The following is a 19939-nucleotide window of genomic DNA, read 5'->3' as shown; positions in this document are numbered from 1 at the left end:
GTGCCTCCATAACTGCACTGAATTAGTGAGGGGATGCCTGCAGCTCCCTCACAGTAACATATAGAATAAAGCAAGGAGTTGGCAATGATTTCCAATGGGAATGCACAAGATGCATTCAAGGTCCGTTGGAAAGTTCGAAATCAGGAAAAAAACACATTTCAAACCTGTTTTTTCAGATTTCAGTTCATCTGTCATGCAAATATGTGTGCAGAATTTCTATGGGTTTTTGATATCATGGTATTACAGTAACACAGTGTAATCTGTGATATCATAGCTGATGCGGGTGTGAATGCATTCAGTGTAAGCCGAGCAGCACAGATGTGTTTAGAAAGAGGTTTTATAGGTCTCATTTATTCACTGATGATTTAAGATAAGAGGAACCTGACTGTCTTTAAATTACTTTATTCATTTACACAAACGCTGTCACTCACTCATCTACATGATGACATGTTGCGCATAACGCCAGGTTCAAACTGGAATGTTTGACAAGGTGGGGGAAAAAAACTACTGTGAACCTGAAAGAACATGTCTCCAAATTAAAGATAATTTTGTCTGCTGTGTGTTTAACAGCTTGTTTGTGCCTTCTCTGCAGATGGAGGTGGATGCAGACGATAAGCGCCATCGCACACGCTCCAAAGGTATCTACACGACTACACACACACTCGCACACACAGTCATTCAGGGTGACCTTCACTCCCCCAACACAAAACGCACATACAGTGTACACACACCACTGCACAAATCCTCGACTGTCACACTCCAGTTGCCTTTTCTCACCGCTACTCTCCTCCTCCTCCATCGCTCTGTTTTTTTTTTTAATATATCTCACAGAAACAGAAATCCACATTTTAGGGAGCTTTGTTCAGAATGAAATATCTACACTGCGACACAGAATCCTACAAAAACCGTACACACTGAAAAATTTAAACAAATGATCAAAGTCTTTTCTGTGTAAAAATCAATAAGTCTTACAGTAAATCTCCTTTCATAAAGCTCAATCAAACATTTAACAGGCTCCGCAGCAGCCACCATCACCGTCCACACTCACAGGTGCGAAACATCTAAGGCCTTTCTTTGGATCCTCTTGATCCATATTTTATCACCTCTAACTTTAAAAAGTGTCTTTGACCAAGCAGAAAAAGTATGACCATTGTTCCTTCATGCACCCTGACCAACCACACAACGAAGGTGTTTGATGGTGGTGCAGGTGTCCTCTGCTCCACGGCCAGAAGAGGACACCGAACCCATGTACGGGGATCACCCCTTGTCTGTCACACATCAGCTCTTCTCACCATTTTGTGCGTCGACACCATCGGCACTATTCAACATCATGAAGAATGGCACGCTGTATCTGTAATAAGGGAATGATTTCACACACAACTTGTCTGCACAGTCTTGGCTTAACAAGGTCGCTTTTGGGCTCAACTGACATCCACATGGATTGTTCATTAATTTACACTTCGAATTAAGTGATGAATGTCTGTAAGAGTGGAAACCTCACTATAACAGTTCTGATCTGCTTTTTTATGTATGAATCGTAGATGTATGTATCTATTTTGCCAGTCCTCTAATCACATGTGCTTAAATCAGCAACTCGTCCTCACCAAAAAAAAACACCACATACGGATACGACAGGCGGTTGTGTGTTAATGGAAGATATGATTGTATTGCCTGACATCATCCAGTCAGGGCACTGATACAGCTGGAAAACCCACTGTTACATGCAACATGGCGTACCTTCACTCATGAGTCCGAGGTTCGAGTCCCCCGACACTGTGAGCTGTTGTGTTGTCACTCACTGCTAAGTCTAGATGGAGTAACACATTATAGACTACTGGTTAAAGTTAGGCATTACAAACAGGGTAAATGTCTGGAAAAAAACAAAACAAAAAAAAAACATTAAAAACACACACATTCATAACATGTTACAGAGAAAAACATTCCCTTTCTCAGCTGCCATTTTTTGGCTACCATCCTGACAAACCCATGTGCTTTAAATCTGTGTGTGTGTGTGTGTCCGCTCACCCATTCCCACAGCTACCTAATAATAATAAATCTAATAATAACTATATGGATAAAGGTATCACCCAGCCGCCTTATGTGTTTGCTGGTGTCCATTTTTTGTTTCCTTCTCCGTCCAACTCATTGAGCGTTTGTAAAGAAGTCTGATGAAGAGTAATGAGGCCATACAGACAAGTTGGATGATGATTTCTTTGAGCTTTTTTTCACGCCGACAAACGCACACAGCTGTCGTCAGCAGCAACAGTGACTAACTGAATGGAAGTTTAGAAGCTGTAAGTCTGGAAACAGGTCCTTAAATTGTTAAAATGTATTATTGTATATTAGGATTTTCCACATTTACATCTACAAACAGACCAGCAGGACGCTTAAGCTGCACATGATGTCCATTTACTTTTGGTCACACAAAGTCAATGATACATTTTTTTAACATGTTTTCCAGTTTGAGTTTCCACAAACAAATTCCTACGCTTTACTTACTGAAAGTGTTCGGCTGGTAATTTATTTTTACGGTGAAACCTACGCAGATCAGAAGTCACGATCATTAACAATTCAGCAGGTTCCTTTTTGTGTAGAATACAAAGAGTGTGTGGATTTAGCATGCTCATGTCAGCCCTGTTTCATAATCTCTCCCTCTCGCTCTCTCCTCCCTCTCTCACACAGTGCCTGTGGATCCAGCATTAACAGAGCTTTTCAGGTCAGTGAGATTGAAAACGTGCATGTTTTTTTTCCACACACACACACACACACACACACACACACATTCACAGATGGGTGTAAAATAGCCAGAGAGTTACAGACACACACTCACACAAATGTAGTGCCCAGACAGACACAGTCAAACACTACCTGAGTCTCTCCTTATTACCAACCCGAGACCCCCCCCCCCCTCTCTAAATTGATCCTTCTTATTTCATATTTTTCTGTGTGTCTCCAGATGAAGACATACTTCTACTCTCTCTGCCTTCTAGCTTCCTCATTTTGGACATACTCTGTGTTAGAAACACACCACATCAAAAACAAGCAGCCCCATATGAAATATTAAACATTAGGGGTTCCCCCTCATTTAATGATACGAGCTAAATATTTCTGTGTTTGTCTGACACACACACACACAGATATATTTCGAATGATAGTCAATTATCAATTTGTTACCCATGCTGCACAAGTCTTTCTCAATACGCCCACAGCCGTGAAGTTCTTGTCGGGTGAGCGGAGTGGGTGGAAGGTGAAGTACGACTTTATTTCAGATTTGAAGGTTTTCACTGTTTATTTTTTTTATGGACTTGTCATATTTTTTTAAAGTGCAAATGTCTGACAAAAGCAAATGTAAAAGTTATATTTTAACTGATATGTGAACAGGTGAGAGGAGGCAGCGTTTACACAGACTTTTTGTGATTTTTATCTTTATTTTTATTTATTGCTCAACATCAACTTTGAGGCATGTTATATGGGATATGAGGCATTTTTGAGTTTAATCCTCCGCATTTAAATGATTTTTTTTTCAAATTCAACTTCACTTACACAACTTGGAATTTGGAGGTCAAAGGTCAAACATTTTTCAGCCAAAACACAGCAATTCACCCTAAACCAATAGCACAGTTTCACACAAATTTCTAAGAGGATAAAATGACATTCAGATGCCTTTTATTATACAAAAAGATTGGATTTGGTCAAATCCTTCTGCTGTCCATTTCCCTGCATCTAATATCAACTTTGAGGACAAAATGTTCACTTGCTGTCTAATATATCCCACCTACTGACAGGTGCCATGGTAACCATATAATCAGTGTTATTCACATCACCTGTAATGCATCTATATGAAAACGTTGCACAGGATATGAATGCCTAATGTTAATTGAAGCCTAATGTTACCCTAAAAAGGCAAAAATGAAGTGATTACTTGCTAACAAGATGATCTGTGTTATTTACTTCACTTTGTAATATGGCTGATCTGTGTACATTATGAGTCTGGACAGACATGATGTGAACTGTAACTTGCTTGCCTGCTTGATGGAGACGTACAGCCACAAGGCAGTAATTCTACTTTATGTATGTGCTACACACCCAATTACTAGAAATATATTACACAGAGCTGCTTGCAGGTTAAACTGCCGCCCAGCTCCTTCCTGCTGCCTGTGGGTGAGCTTTAGAGAGTTCAAGGTCCTGGCACTGATAGTAGAGCAGTTACATATATTAATATTACATTAAATATTGTCTAAATATCTAGCGGATTGACACATGGAGGGGTTTTGTGTATACAGAGCTAGTCTCAGTGTTATGATGTATGATAGCGGGCTGCATATGAGGGGCGGAGTCAGGTTGTAACACTGAAAGCAGACCCTTCAGCAGACTAGTGCTGGTTCCTGAGTCTACTAATTCCATTGGGAACTACACCTGAATATTGTTGCACAGCTTGGGAGCATTCTGATGAATAATATTACTCATTTTATGCCAACAAATTTTGGGAGAAAGTCACTTTGTTGGACGCTTGTCTGGGTCTCAGCGGTACAATCCCTGGAGCTTTGACGACTGATTTTCACAAATGTCCTGTTAGTGTCATTGCTGTGATGCTAACATGACCGCTAGCTGTTTAAATATCTCATATTAGCCAACAAAAACTACACGTAACATTAGGTTTTTGCTGCACAGGGCCACTTTTAACCCACATTTACACTCATTGACCAACAAAGGGTCTTTACACTGTTGTGCAGCCTATTGATTATCCTGGGAGGATGAGGAGTGTATAGACCAAAGGATCTACAACTGTACTAGGAGTTCATTAAAGTTAGCCACTCAGTTTGACACTTGAAGCTTGTGTACATGTTTCACCATTAGTGAAAAGTGTGACCTGTTTAGGAATTCAGGGGTGGGTATTTCAGTGCCCTCTGCTTGTCTTTGGAAGTTGTTTCCACCCCAGTAATGTGTGAATTTCATTTTGTCCTTGGCTGTGTGTTAGGGGGTGGTTGCAGCTAAGATAAGGGTTCCTGCCTACCTATATATCAATAAATAATATTCCACCTGGAAGATTACTGTGTAGCCTTTAGCTGATATTCATAGATAGTACAAGGTGTACTTTCCCCTCCTTTCGCTCCCCCCACCCCTCCACTTTTAGCCCTTTCCCCATTTTCTATCATTCTCACCTCCTTCTCTCTATCTTCCTGCCTTGCTCTCTCTCTCTTCCTCTCTCTCTCTCCCTCACTGTGCTGCTGCCTGCAGATAGTAATTAATCAGGCGATCGATGTGAAGCCTATCTCCAGGCCGAGGCGTCTATAATGTCGATAATGCCGCTCGATGGCCTCTCTCCCCGGAGAGCTGATAGTCTTCAGGGTGAACATGCTTTGACTTTGCATAGAGCAACCTGGGCTGGGTCACTGTATGTGTGAGTTTAAATAGAATTCATGCATTTTTTTATTGTCATTAAGAACACACTTACACTAGGTAAATGTGATGAGGTGAAGACACGTTTGAGTGATTATCATTTTGGATGTTTGTTTAAAAAATCTACGGTTCTCACTGACATATTGGCCAGTATTAGCCTCTTATTCGTATGTCATTATGGTAGTTAAGGTCTCTGTTAATAATTTTAACTACTTCAGAACATCTGACCACAATTCTGACATACAATGTAAGGCACGTGGAAATGAATGTGTATAAAGCATTTGTGCAACACCCTTAGGTTTCCAATAAATCCATGTGAGAGGCTCTGCTGTCGCTATGTTGGCAACATCATAGTCTGCTTAAACCTCTGTTCAATCCAAATACAGGCAAGAAAAGGAGGAGCTGAGGTGGTTGGAAAGTCACATAAACAGGAAGCTAGCAATCCCCTGTCACTTGAAGCAGGCATGCCCTTAATTGTGAAAAAAGTTTAATTAACAAGTAAGTTATTTGAAAAGTCACCTCACCATATAGTTGTCATAGATAAAAACTAAAGCTGCTCTTGTTCTAGGCTGTAATCATGTTTATTTGTGCTGTAAAGGACATTGGGACATTTTAACATGGAGGTCTATGAGGATTGACTTACTGTTAGTGTCACCCTCGAGTGGCCACTAGAGGAAGTGCAGTTTTTCTGGGTTTTTTTAGCCCTGCAGTTTGCAGCTTGGTTTAACTACTCGGTTAGGTTCAGGTAAAGTTTTAAAGCATTGAACACAATTTCCCATCTGTATCAAGCATATTTACATATACCTTTTTTTTTGGCTACCATGGCAACAAAAACAAAACATGCACTGTATTGCCTAAATAAAAGAAGATATTTCAAGTAGCACAGCTATATATTTTCGTCGTCAATGTGTACTGGGTGAAATTTTATGAATTTATAATGTATATTGTATATATTAGCTATTAGACAGAATTCTACTGGAGTTGGGAAGAGGGCATTTAGAGATGTTGCCTTTCAGTATGCATCATTGCAGCTGCCTTCATCTGCGGCGAAAGACGAAAAAAGACAGCGTAGGTAAAGGCATCCCCTTCGCTTTCAAAGCCCAAATTACATGGATGAATTTCTTTTATGAAAGAGAACAAAAGTAAAGGTAGTGTTAACGGAGACCCCATCTCAACAAACCTCATCATAGAGCGGGTGGGGAGGGGAGGGGAGACGGAGAGCTCACAGCATAAACATTCGCTCCACATCTCTGCTGTCATTTGCATATTTACAGTCTGCCATGCTAATCATGGTTATTGGGGTGTGTGCATGAGCTCAATAGGGGAGGGAATAGCTTTGTGGCAAAGACTCTATGGTAGACTTGGATAAAAAAAATATTGCCCCCAACCCCCCCTGTTTCTGGAAATAAATGGTTCCTCCTGCGGTAATCCAATTTCAAAAGACAAAAAGAGCCGTCTTACATAACTAGGACAGCACAGGCTTTTGCTAATTATGGTGTTAATGCTCAGTGAAGAATCCCCCTGATTTTAAACAAAGGCCAAGATTTGTGAAGATATTTTTGTGTTGATGGGTTTTTACGCTCCAAAAATAGTGCAGTGAATCCACGCACCATTACGCAAAGGTGATGGTATCTGGACCACAGGAATGAGAGATTTGTTCATTTGACTTTGCACCTGCGTTAGAAACATAGTGTGTACGAGATTTTCAAGTTGACTGCCTCAGTTGCCTCCTAAGCAGAGATAAACAATTCAGTCCCTTATTTGCATTAATCAGAAAAATAATTCAAGGAAACGGAAACCAGATTTGCATGATTTCACCTTGAACACATAGATTTCATTGTCAGTCCCGGTGTGCTTTAGCTGTGAAGTGTTGAGAACAGCTAAGTAAGGTGGATCACTGCTAAAGCCCCTCATTTTTCCCTCCCGTCAGGTTTCTGCTTCCATACAAAACACACGAGGTTGTCCTCCTGACGAGAGAGCTGTGTACCATCCCGGCTTTAATTGTCAGAGCTGAGACATGGCCGGCCGGACAGGAAATGATCACGTTAATGAAATTATTCACCATAATTGTGGAATGTGACAAGCATGTCTGTGAATCCCTGGTGCACACACACACACACACACACACCTATTCTCTTTGTCTCACCCTGTGCTCGCTCTCCCCTCTGTCTTTATTACTCACCATTCTCCTGAACGATAGAAGGAGTGAGATCAGTCAGTGTGTGTTATAATTACTTGCCCTTGTCTGCTCGGGGTCGTTAACTTCGAGCCGCCCACCTCAGCCTGTAATGCCCACCGGCCTGAGCCCCTGCAGCCATTCTTGCACGTGGCTGCAGGGATGACGGGCACCTCTGTATCGATCCAAGAGAACCAAAGTCTCTTCTTTTCCTCCACCTCTCCGTGTTCACACAGACGCAGACAATTTGTCCCACTGTGCACTTTGGATAATTAAAGACACCTAAACAAACAAGATATCATTTCATCTCACTCTTTGCCTTTGGTCTCCCCCCTTTCTTTCCTTCCTGCCACCTTTAAAGTTCCCACTCTGTCCCTTTCCTCCTTTCCTTCCCTCCTTCCTTCCTACCTCTTTCTCCACACCCCTCTCGTCTTTCTCTCGGCTGTCTCTGGCGGAGCTAATTCCCTCTTCAGATGGCGCGGCGGCTCTCATTTGCATACTTATCAAAGTGTTTGGACTATCCGACAGAAGCTGTAGGAAGGTGGGGTCATTAATATGTTAATTACCCCCCCCCCCTCTTTTTTTCTCTCCCGCCTTTAGACGTCAGGGCACCATCCGTATCCTCCACCTCTCTGTCTCCTCTTACTCTCTGCCTGTCTGTGTGTTTCACCCTCAGCCTTTGAATGTTTGAATACCCTCAGAGGCCCCGCAAATACCATAAGACTCTGTAGACATCCACGCATGGGGGTTAAGGTACATTCACAGCTGTCTATTGTGTGTGTGTTCGCTCCATAAGCTACTGTAAATGTAATTACATGTCTTCGGTCATGGATTAGTTGCATTAGTTCATAAGAACTGTTAGCGGCATAATGTCGTGTGATGCACAATTAAACAGTGTTGTCCAATGTTAGCATTAGCTGCTCTAACTAAGCATGAGAACCCGTCATGCTTTGGATATCTTTATGTGCTGTTTCATCACCATCAGATGTCAAACTTATATTCAAACCCCTGTCCTGGTTTTTAATCTGTAGGGAGAGCTTAAGTTTAAAAGATGCAACTTTGTGTATGTGTTTATTATTATTTATTTTCTGTGTGCTATAATCTCCAGGGTGGACGTGTCCAAGTTTGCAGTTCCTCCTTGTGGGCTCTGGGGGGGTGACTTCAAAAATGAGTTAATCACCATAGAGATGTTTTCCATCTTAATTATAACATTTTTGTGTCAATATGAGTGTGACCACTTTGAGTGACAGACGGGTGCTTCAGCAACTGTCCGCTCACCTCAGCTCTGCTCACACTCCACCTGTTTGCCTGTATTGACATCACCCTATATTTACACCTACCCTAGCTGATTTACATCATCAAACCCACTCATTTACTATAGTGATATTGAATTTCTGCCGCTATTCGATATGCCATTATGGGCCAATTCATTTTGCCAATGGATGCACTTTTTTCCCACCAAGTATTCTGTAGTGAAATTACCATATTAAATTGGTTGATTAAAAAGTTAGTGTTGAAGGAATGCTTTTTGGCTCCTCCTCAAACGATGAAGAGTTATCATCAGTGCTTTGATGACACCGCAGGCTTACCTGTCCCTATTTGACACTCAGGGACAAATAGTTTTTTGCTGACTTGACTTCGTCCACCTTTAGTTTGCCCATTTCTATTGTAATATTTAAGTCTTCTTATTGGCAAAATGAGTGTAAGCCAATATGCAAGTTTGTGTCCTAATTAGCTCACTAGCTAGCAGCAGTGATAATCCGTCTGCATTAAACTACATATGAGCCATACTTAAATGGAAAACGTCAGTCTGTTGCTAACTGACCATCTGCAAATCTACATACTGCACTGTACATCCATCAAGTCTAATCCTGGCACAGGCTAAAGAATCTTAATCTGCATGCTGGATTTGAATGATGTCCCAGTAACACAATTACAATAACCGTCCTGCACATGAAAGGTTGCTGGGTCAAAAGTGAAGTCACACAATGGCTGCAGCAGGAACGTCTTGTTAACTTATCTGCTTGTGAACAAAGGTTAATGTGTCATCCGCGTGCTAACAAGGCTCGGTTGGCAGCGCGTTGCAGATTAGACAACATCGACACAGGTGATTGACTAAGATGCTTGCGTCGAGGATCTGACGTTAATTAAAAATGGCACGTGGTGTTATGAGCTGTTCGCGCAGGGAATCATGGGAATTGATGTCCTTGATGCCGAGCATGCTGTATATAGTTATGGTAAATGATTCTGGCAGTTATCAGAGGTATACATTTTAATATTTATTGATGGTGCAGAAAGTTGCCATAGACTCCAGTACTTTCTTAAGTATGTTTCAGTAATTCAACTACAAGAGTGAAGGCAGAGGAGCTGTTTTACATGCTAATCTGTTTTGATTTTAGCTTTCAAGGACAGCTGAGAATTCAGACACGTTGCGTAGACTTTCTTTTCTTTCAGCTGTAAGCCTTCTGCCATTGTAATACCGACACATCCACAGTATGCAGAAGACACGTAAGACTTGTCTTTGACACCTGGTTTTCTCTGTTCCCTCCTTCCCTGTAAGATATGACGGAGCAGAGGCAGGGCAGGTTAGGGTGGTTTAACACGGTAGATGAGAATTTGATAATGATGAATGAAGACTGAGGACAGAAATAAAGCAAAGGCGAAGAGATTAGACGAGACAAAAGGTGAGATGAGGAAAGACCTCACCTTGTTCTTAGCGACAATAAAAGCCTCGCAAATCCACCTGGCCTTGCCTCTGAAGACATATTTCTCCTCGCGCCGAATGGAGGTGGGGATGATGGGGTGGGGGGTGTACAATTCAACCCACACAGGGCAGACTTAATAATTACTCTTACTTTGAACGCAATTTTCTGGCTGTGGGGAATGATTGACAGATCGTATCCATGGTGTCGGGGGGGGGGGGGGGGGGGGGGGGGGCAGACACGCCCCCTTCTGACTAAGGTAGAAATTAGAGAACAGCAGGAGCTAAATTACACCTTAGCAAAGACCTCTGGCAAGAGGACAGGAAGGGAAGCATGATGAATGAGGAAAAGATCAGAACAGAAAGGTAGAGGGTGAGTCGCGTGGGAGCATGGAGATGATTGGAGGAATGGTTCGGAGATACATTTGTAGCCCTACACTGGCGCGCACACACTGATGCTGGTAGACACACAAAGGCACGCACTGAGGTAATGGGTCTGCAGTACTATTGGAGTGCAAAGGGAGAGACACTTAAATGCCATCTCTGCAGTTGGGATGCTATTTACTCCCTCTCTCTGTCTCTCTCTCTCTCACACACACACAGTCATCTCTGCTCTCTCTACTATGTCATGCTCTCAAAGCACTCAGACTGATATGAGAGCAGCAAGCAAACAGTAGAGTGGCACAATGAGTCTTAGGGTATCTGCTGTGGAAAAAGCTCAACAGCAGGAAGTGGGCAAGGAGAGTGACAGATCAGTGTGAAGCAAAAAAAACTTTATTGATCTATAATCCATTAATATTCATTCTTAAAGTGAACATAATTTTATGTCTGTCGACATGTGCAGTGCGAAGAGGAAGTGGTTCCACTTACAAGTAATGTGTTTTTCTACTGTGATATACCTCTAAGCTGCCCTCCTTAATATTTTATACCCTTCACATATATTCTTAGCCTGCAGAGAGTGTTCCTTAGCACCAATATGGATTCATCCGCACATGAAAATAGTCCAAGATCATTTTGGATTTTGCAAAACAGAAGCTCGTGTAATATACTACACAGCACCTAACCAGCACATAGTCACAAATATGCTCCTTTTACATCATAGGCCTCCATGTTTACTCAGATGATCACATCTGGGTGAACAGCTTGAAGCTGTCTGGCTATGGGACTGATATACCTGAGAAAGTTCACGTTAAGGCTTATTAAAATTTATTTTATAAATCCGATTATATTTTATTAACCTGTTTTTTTATTTTATTGTATCAATCATGTTTTATTTTATAAATCCTGTTTTTTTCTTTTGTTTTTCTTCTGTTTTTTTTTTTGTAAAGCACTTTGTATCTGTGAATTCAGAAAAGTGCTATATTAATGCCACTGCCATTTTTGGCTACCATGGTAACAAGTTCTGCCCCCCAACAACTTCCTTCCTTCCTTCCTTCCTTCCTCCATCTCCCTACTTCCATAGCTCCAGTGGCTCATTGGGCGGTCTCGGGTTCTCCACCAAGGGGGCATCCTAACTACATGCCCATACCACCTAGATAGGATGGTGGGACAGATTTCCAAACTTCAACTCTGACACAAATTTCCTGATCATGGGTAGTAAGTGAAATGATAACCATAGTTTATTCCTACGTTTTTGGCTATTGACATATGTGTATTTTAAGTGGACTTAATGTGGATGCTGCTGTTACAAAATCAGCAAGGTCCTCTTGCAGCTTGTTCTACTGATGCTGTGTGTGAAAGTGTTAAACCGAGCCTTCATTTTTGGATATAAATGGATAAGCGCCCCTCACAGGAGGGAGAGTCACGGTACACATCCTATTTTTTTGTTTCTTAGCCCGACTTTCTTTAATTCCTGCATGTCCTGGCACCCTGATGACTCACATGGTAGAGCTGTGGCCCTTTGCTGTGTATCACTAATCTCTGTCCTCATTGCTTCATGTTTTTCTTTCAAATAAAGTGTAAAAGGCTTTAAAAAACATTTTAGAATAAATAATATTCTTGCCACAGCACAGAATGATCCAGCAACCAACCTGTTGCTGGCAACCAATCTTGCCTTGTTGCAGGGACCTGGTTTCCACCCTTTAGTGACAGCAATGCTAGTCATAAAAAGGCAACTAGGATGCATAAAGTGGTTAATGCTAGGCTAAAAACAAAGCCGGTTCCTCCATTAGTTCGCCTCTCCAATTAGCAAGAGCTTCAGCCATTGTTGCATTTACTGTTCCATTAAGGCACTACCTGGTCTTTAAGACTCTTTCTTGCTGGCTTCTCATTCCAAACCACTTGTGGCTACGGGCTGATGGTCCACTGAGTGTTTGCCACTAAGACAGATGGTGTACTGGAGGTTTACCTCTATCTGGGTAGAGTGCTAGCAGCCAGCCTTCGAGGGCCCTCGACTGGAGCAGAGCCTTCAGAACAGGCTCTTCACCTGGAGAAAGAGAGGGGACGGAAGCAAAGGGCAGACACGCACACACTCACACCTACCTAGGCTCTTTAAATGCGTGCTGACAAGCCACACACAAACACACATCTCCTAAGCCCTCACGCACACACAACCTACTTCACATGTAGAGCAGCATTCCCAGCTGAGTGCCTCTCTCCAACCTGGCAATTTCAGCTGCAAGAGAATCCAGCTAAAGTACACAGGGCGTCATGCTGATTTCACAACAGGGGGGTTGAATGGCAGAATGGCCTCACTGCAGCCCTCGTTACTGATCCGGCAAGATCCGACTCATCTATTTCAATAGTACTCTGTCATTTGCACGCGTGTGTGCATATACAAGTGGAGCTGGTTTGCACAAGTCCCGGTTTTTCATGGTGTTGTTACAGCAGTGTCTGTCTGCATATCTGGGGTGGACGCACAAAAATGCATGACCACTTCAGAGAAAGGTAACAATACGTATACCTGCTCGCACACCGACAGTGATGTTTTGTGTGACATTTAGTTTGTAGGTTGCACAAGATGCTCCTATAAATGAATCATGTGTAAATCTGTGAGGTGTGAATAATAGATGGGAGGAGAGGTAAAAAACAAAGGAGTGCTGTTATTATTTGTTAATAAGACACTCTGGAGCATCACTAACTAGATCTCATTACCTCAACACTCGCAGGCATGCATACACACACACACATTTTTCCCACCCACGTGCACACACCTTGTGCATACACACACACCCCACATGCCAAACACATACAGAAGTCTCTCATTCTGCCGCGACTATTTTTACCTGTGAAGCCTGTCGTTGCCTAGCACTCTGTAATTACATCCCACACTTCACCAACCAATGATTAGAAGCAATGATGGATGGGTTAACACTGTCACCGAAGGATGCCTCGGCGCAAAGCTAATTATGCGACCGTACATGTGTCATATACCCGATACATGTGATGGCCCTCTCAGCCTCCTGCCATAACTGTGGAACAGGTGTGATAAAGGTAGACACCAGGTCTCCTGTTAATCAACAGTTAAGACATGGTGAAGTAACTCCGCTGCTGATTAAAAGATCTTAAATATAGACAGACATAGTTTCATTTTATTTCTCTTAGAGAAAAAAAAACAAAAAAAACAAGCGCACCTCTTTCTCTCTGTTCATTTCTTTCTTTAGCATGCATTCCGCCTACAATCAATGATTGACTTTCATCATTATCCTCCATGAAAACACTGTCAGAAATCCCTTCAGCTTTTTTGGTGTGCTGCTCTGCACTTTGTGAAGACATTTCTGAATGCACGCTGTTTTTCTTTTAGCTGCCAGAGGAGATAGTACTATGGATTTTCTGTCATGTATGGCAAGAAAGCTGTATGGACTTTGTGTCTCTTGCATAGACAATTTGGTGTTGTTTGAATCAGGAGATGGGGGTGTGCATGTCTGCTTATACATGCAAAGTGTGTGTGTGTGTGTGTGTGCAGACGGGGGAATGTGAGGGGTTGCGTTTATGATTGCCACGACTGCAGCTGGGGCTGTGGGCTGAGTAATTGCCTGTCTTGGTAGGGAGACCGTGGTAGTGAGCTAAAAGTCAAGTGCTCTCTTCCTGCTGTAGACCTCATTTGGATTCCACATAGCTAGCTAGCAAGCTAACGCCAGCCTTGGGCCTGTATTATTCATAGCTTGACAGATAGCTCTCACTAAAAGCATTGGAACTGGGCCAGGTGGTGATGGAGCGACAGGGTTGAAGAGAGAGGAGAAGGAAACAGGAGCACAGGAGCCAGGAGGAGAGAAGATGGACTGGGAGGAGGAGAGGAGAGGAGACATAGGTGATGGAGGAGGACAGCAGAGGAAAACAGCAGGAGAGGAAAGTGGAGGAGAAAGAGGCAGATGAGGCGAGAGGAGATAGGAAGAGGATAGGATAAGAGGAAAGGGAAGGAAAGAGCACAAGAGGAGCAGAGAGGAGATGGGAGGAGGATAAGCTAGAGGAGCAGAGAGGAGATGGGAGGAGGATAAGCTAGAGGAGAAGAGAGGAGATGGATGGACATAAGAGGAAACAGGCAGTGAGGAAAAGAGAAGTGTGTGTGTGTGTGTGTGTTGGGGCAGGTAGGAGGAAACGGGAGAAGAGATGAGATGAGAGGAGAGGAATAGGAGGATACAGGAAGAGGGGAAAGAGAAGGAGAGAGGAGAGGGAAAGAGATAGAAGGAGTAGGAGAGGAACCAGGAGGAGAGGTGACATACAGTAAGTGAAGGATATGTAAATTGGAGATTGAATGTAGCAGCAGGCAGATGAGCAGCTTTAACAGAAACAGGAAGATGCTAAGTGGAACAGGTAAAGGAAGTGGGGATAAAGAGATGAAGAGACTCAAGAGTTTAAGAGGGGACAGTGGGTGAAGAAAGAAATCAGACAGTATTATCAGAAGGCCATATTAAGGTAAAGAACAGTGTGACTACAAGACATTAAAGCAAAGATAGAAGGAGGGTGTGCAAAAAAAGGAGAGAAAATGGCAGAGAAGACAGGAACAGAAACCATTTTTAAACAGAGGAGAAAAAGGATGGCTGGAAGAAGAAGAAGAAGAGAACAGGCAGCCATCCACCCCCGCCAAGCTCAGGAACCCCTCTGCCTCCATGTGCACAACCAGATAAGGTCGCATTAATCAAAATCTGCCACTTCCCCTTCCAAAAAAACACCGTCTATGCCATCAGCCCCCCTCTGTGAAGTATCTGTCACCGAAACAGAAATTTCCATATTTAATGGGAAAGCTTTATATCACCAAAAAGACAGTGTGGGCTGAGGGTGAAAGGAACGGAGTCGGTTGGATCTGTCAGCACTGTCATTAGCTTCTACACTTTGGACTACATGTGGAGCCTTGGGGTTCATTTGAGTTTGGCTCTGATACAGCTGTTATCACAGGAGCTGGACTGTATCCTACAATCTCCTAATAATGCTGCTATATTGTCTGTTCCATATCACTCTGTCTCTTTCTTAGCGCATTAATGCTACCCCCCCCCCCCCTTCCCTCCTTGCTGCATATTCTGTCCTCACATAAAGCCCCTAATGCAATTTAAAACAACGCTTTGAAAGCATTTCAAAACCAGGGCCGCCGAATTTACAGTGGCACACACATGTGACTTCCTCTCAGATGCCATTTGTTTATTTCTTTCCCTTTGTAATTTTTTCCCCCCTTATTTGCCTCCTGTTCATATTATGACAAGCCTGCAAACTACCTTTTCTGACATTACCCGGCGTCAGATAAACAGGTGGTGTTTATGCTTTTTTTCATCCTCCTCGTTTTTCTTCTTCTTCTTTTTTTTTTTATAACTGCCTCCCCGAGGAAAGACATCAAAGGGAATAACAGATCATGTGCGGTGAGTGCAGAGCGTGCCAGGGGGACATGGGCATGAAGAGGGGAGGCGGTGTGTGTGTGTGTGTGTGTGTGTGAGGCGGGCAGCTGCTCAGGGCCAGCTCCAGGCACGGGCACATCCTGACCTCTGACCTCTGAACCCCCTGCCCCACACTCACAAACCCTCCCTGCTCCCTCCCCCCCCCCTGGCCAGCCCCTCCACTCACAGCAGCTGCCAAGTAAATTACATCAATGTCAAAAAGCGCCTCCTCCTCCCTAAACATGACACAGAGTGGGAATCACAATGCAGCGCACAAAGGGCGCACTCTTTATTCTTTATGCCAGGATTACAATAAAGACTACGGCTGCTAGGTTTTTTTGCTTTTGTCAACAAGTCCCATAAAAAGACTAAGCACGGACATGTGTCTGTACATTCTTTGTTTCCTGGCTGGTCCGCGCCTCTTAGCAGCAAGCCTGTTGCTTCATAATATAGCACTTTTGAACAATAGGTTCAATGGCTTTAGATACACAAATAATAATCATGTTCCCACAAAAGAAAAAAACATCAACAGTAATCACCTACCCCTGGAACAACACGTGGTTATGGGTAGAATAGCATGTCTTTCTCTGAGCATGAATGATATTCCTGCAAAAATCTGCAATAGAACGAGGAGGCTAGGGTTCCCGTTTCCCATGGCAACACCTAATTAGCTTCATACAAACACTGTGATTTAAAACCAAGAGCTGAGAAATGAAGCCCATGCGGATGCATCAAAAACTGCAGTTCCCCCATTCAGCTTCTGGGGGCTGGGTCCAAAACTGAGTCAATTCCCCACAGGCCTCCATGTGAAAATGTCCAAATTTACAGCGTTCAAATTTTCAGTCCGTCCTCACCAGGAAAACATAACATAACATGCCACGCTGATATTTCAGTCCTTGAAAAAGGAACCTGTGTATGCATTACTCTGGTTGCATCTCTATGAGTTCATGCGGGTGGTAGCCAAAAATGGGGACAGTGGACATTTTTGTAAATGTATTTTAAGATGATCTTTACTTAACCCGTCAACCCCCTTAACCTGTACCGCCACATCCCCATCCTGCCTCCTAACATGGACTTTTGTGGCTTTGTTGGCTCCATGTTTTATAAATGTACCCACATATCATATCTCGTGGATGTATTGTGAACCAATTGTCGCATGTTTTTATAACTCATACCTTTTACATTGTGCATAATTACAGTCACTTCTTTGATTGACAGGCAGAGACTGACTTACATCACTAGTTTCTCACTTCCACAACTGTCCTCCTATCTCAGTTCAACTCATGCACCATCACTTTGACCATAATTGGATTTTCATGCTGACGACAACACTGCCAAACTCAAAATGGCTCATGAGGAAGCTATGGGTGACAGACAGACCTAGTTACAGACAGTCTATGGTTAAAACACACAACAATGCTGTGTTGTTGGGAGCAGGACTTATCACCATGGTACCACCATGGTACCATGGTGATAAGTCCTGCTGCTATAGTATTGTTTACCTTGACAACCATACAGTATACTGTAAACAAATATGGATGTATCTTCTATGAGGTCACCCATAGCTTTCTGAAGACTGGTTTTGAACCTACGGCATTTGTTGGCACCCACATAGCTCACCTGGTTAATGTGGGTGACCTTATAAACTGAGGCTGTGCATCATCCTGCCTTGCTCCCTAGTGTTTTCTGTCTCTCTGCAGATCTCTGTCAATGTAAGGCTAAAGAACCCAAATAGAAACTCAATAAACAGGCAAGTTGTATAAATAAAATCACCCAGTTCAGTTCTCAGGAATCAATAAAGACCAAAACCGTTTTGTTTTGTTCCAGGCTGTAAACATGACTATTTCTGCTGTAAAGTGGGACATTTTAACATGGCGGAATCAGCTTTGTTGTCTGGCTTTGGAAACAGCCTCATGTGGTCACCAGAGGAATTGCAGCGTTGTCGTTTCTCAGCCCCAACAAGCAGGGGTTAATGCTTAGTGATGAGGACAAACAGACTGACTGAGCAATGTTACATTATGCTATTGCGTATAAACAACACCCAACTTTTTAAGCTGTCTACGTGTTGTTTTGAAGCTGTGTCATCTGCAACAACTCACATTTTAAACTACTTGTGTAATTTTATGCTGTGTCTGGTCAAACAAACATTGACTGACATTTGTTGACAATGGAATGATAAAAAACAAACAAGTCCATGTAAAGAGGCAGGTTGGGGGTGGTGGTGGTCATATAACGCTGTGGATTTTCCACCAGGAGTCCGGGGTTGGGTTGTTTGTTTTCATATTCTAAAAGGATAACTGTGCCCTTCTGCTGCGATGGTATGTGACAAAGCAAAATGAGTTTAGCATCTTATTCATACACCATTTGTTAAAGGTAGGGTAGGGGATTTTGAAAACTCAGTGAGAGTCAGCTAGATTTTGAAAGTAAACACACGCCCCTTTCTCTCGGAGCTCACCCCGAAGCCACGCCTCCCAACCAGTCTGTGACTTCGGCCATCGTGCACGTACCTCTCTGGTGCGCGCAGAGCAGAAAGAGAGTGACAACCAGCCAATACACCGCACAGGGTCCACCCGGAGGATTGGCTGATGTTTTTAGTGTTTTATAGCTTCCACAGATGATTCATATTCTTCGTTTTAAAGTGAAACTGCCGAACTAATCGGTTGCTATTGGATTGTAAAGAGAAGTTACACTAATGTAACAAGAAGTGCATCAGAATGAAACCTCCTACCCTACCTTTAAAAACCAGGCTGGACTGAGAAGTATTTAAAATGATCAGTAATGAAAACAATCATATCAATCAGTCCTGTATAATGTGTTGTTAGCTCTTTATACACTAGCATTCATGTGTAACAATGACTAAAACAGGTGAAGAGTATTATTTGCTAGTTTACCTTCCTGCACAGCTTAATAATCAGCAACTGTGACAGCCTTCACTGTCTCAGACAGACAAATGGATGAGCACCTGGAAGGAATTCCTGCTCCAAAATGGCTTATGGGCTAGCAGCTAACTAACTGGCCTCCGAGTTGGGGTGATTGATTGAAGTCATTACGCCGGTGGAGAGACTCCTTACCTGGCTAATCCAGGAGTGTTTTTAGCTGCAGGATGACAGATAGCCGCATTACGCCGACAGAATCCGCTGCCTGACCAGCTCTCACGCTCACAACTTCCACTTATGCAAAGCAGCTTGCATGATACAGTGCACATATCTGCATACACATGCATCATGCAAGCTGAAAGTCCAAAAGTGTTTTGGCATCTCATCAGGAGCAACGATAAAAAAACTATGAGCATCTCTGTCCCGTCTCATGTTTAATGCTCTTCATGCTCCGTCTCTCATCCCCCTCCTCACTATCAGTGAGGCACACAAACGACCTGTTAGAAGGTCCCCAAGCAGGAGCTTTGGTAGTTGGCAAATAGGACAAAGGGAGGTAAAAAGGAGCAGCTCGGGTATAGGATGGACTCTGGAAGTGGTGATGTGAGAGCGGTGGTGCTGTTTCTTAGTACTAATGTTGGAGTATAGCGCTAAAGAAGAGACCAAGAGCTGGAGTGTTTTGCTAAAGCTGTAGCTGGGTTTATTAGCCGGAACAGTGACTGGAGGGCCTCGACGATGCATTCACTGCCCAAAATAAGTGTCAGAAAATGATGCATCTTGTCCAATGAAATGAAAAGGTTCAGTGTAAATCACATAAACATTCACTTACTAACAGTTAGAATTATTTTTATTATTTTAAGACCACCATTACAGTATGAAGTAATATTTTATGAATCTGACACTCAGGCTGCTTTGTGTGTATGAGTGTGTTTTTAGTCTGTGCATGAATGGACCGTAGCAGCTATTCAAGCTGGAGCCTGAGCCG

The 19939-nt window shown here is 42.9% G+C and overlaps 1 protein-coding gene across 1 annotated transcript in view; it reads left to right on the top strand.

Moving 5' to 3' along the window:
- The first annotated feature begins 478 nt into the window (after positions 1-478).
- The window catches only part of myt1lb (myelin transcription factor 1-like, b), a 53391-nt gene continuing 33930 nt past the window's right edge, over positions 479-19939 (top strand). Inside the window, exons 1-3 of the mRNA XM_028396064.1 lie at positions 479-490; positions 593-638; positions 2683-2716. Of these exons, the coding sequence (XP_028251865.1) occupies positions 479-490; positions 593-638; positions 2683-2716 (92 nt within the window). The remainder of the gene's footprint in view (positions 491-592; positions 639-2682; positions 2717-19939) is intronic.

Source organism: Parambassis ranga, chromosome 22, assembly GCF_900634625.1.
Source record: "Parambassis ranga chromosome 22, fParRan2.1, whole genome shotgun sequence".
Classification (NCBI taxonomy): domain Eukaryota; kingdom Metazoa; phylum Chordata; class Actinopteri; family Ambassidae; genus Parambassis; species Parambassis ranga.
The sequence above is the reverse complement of the archived record's forward strand: the minus strand, read 5'-3'. Positions and strand labels throughout refer to the sequence as shown.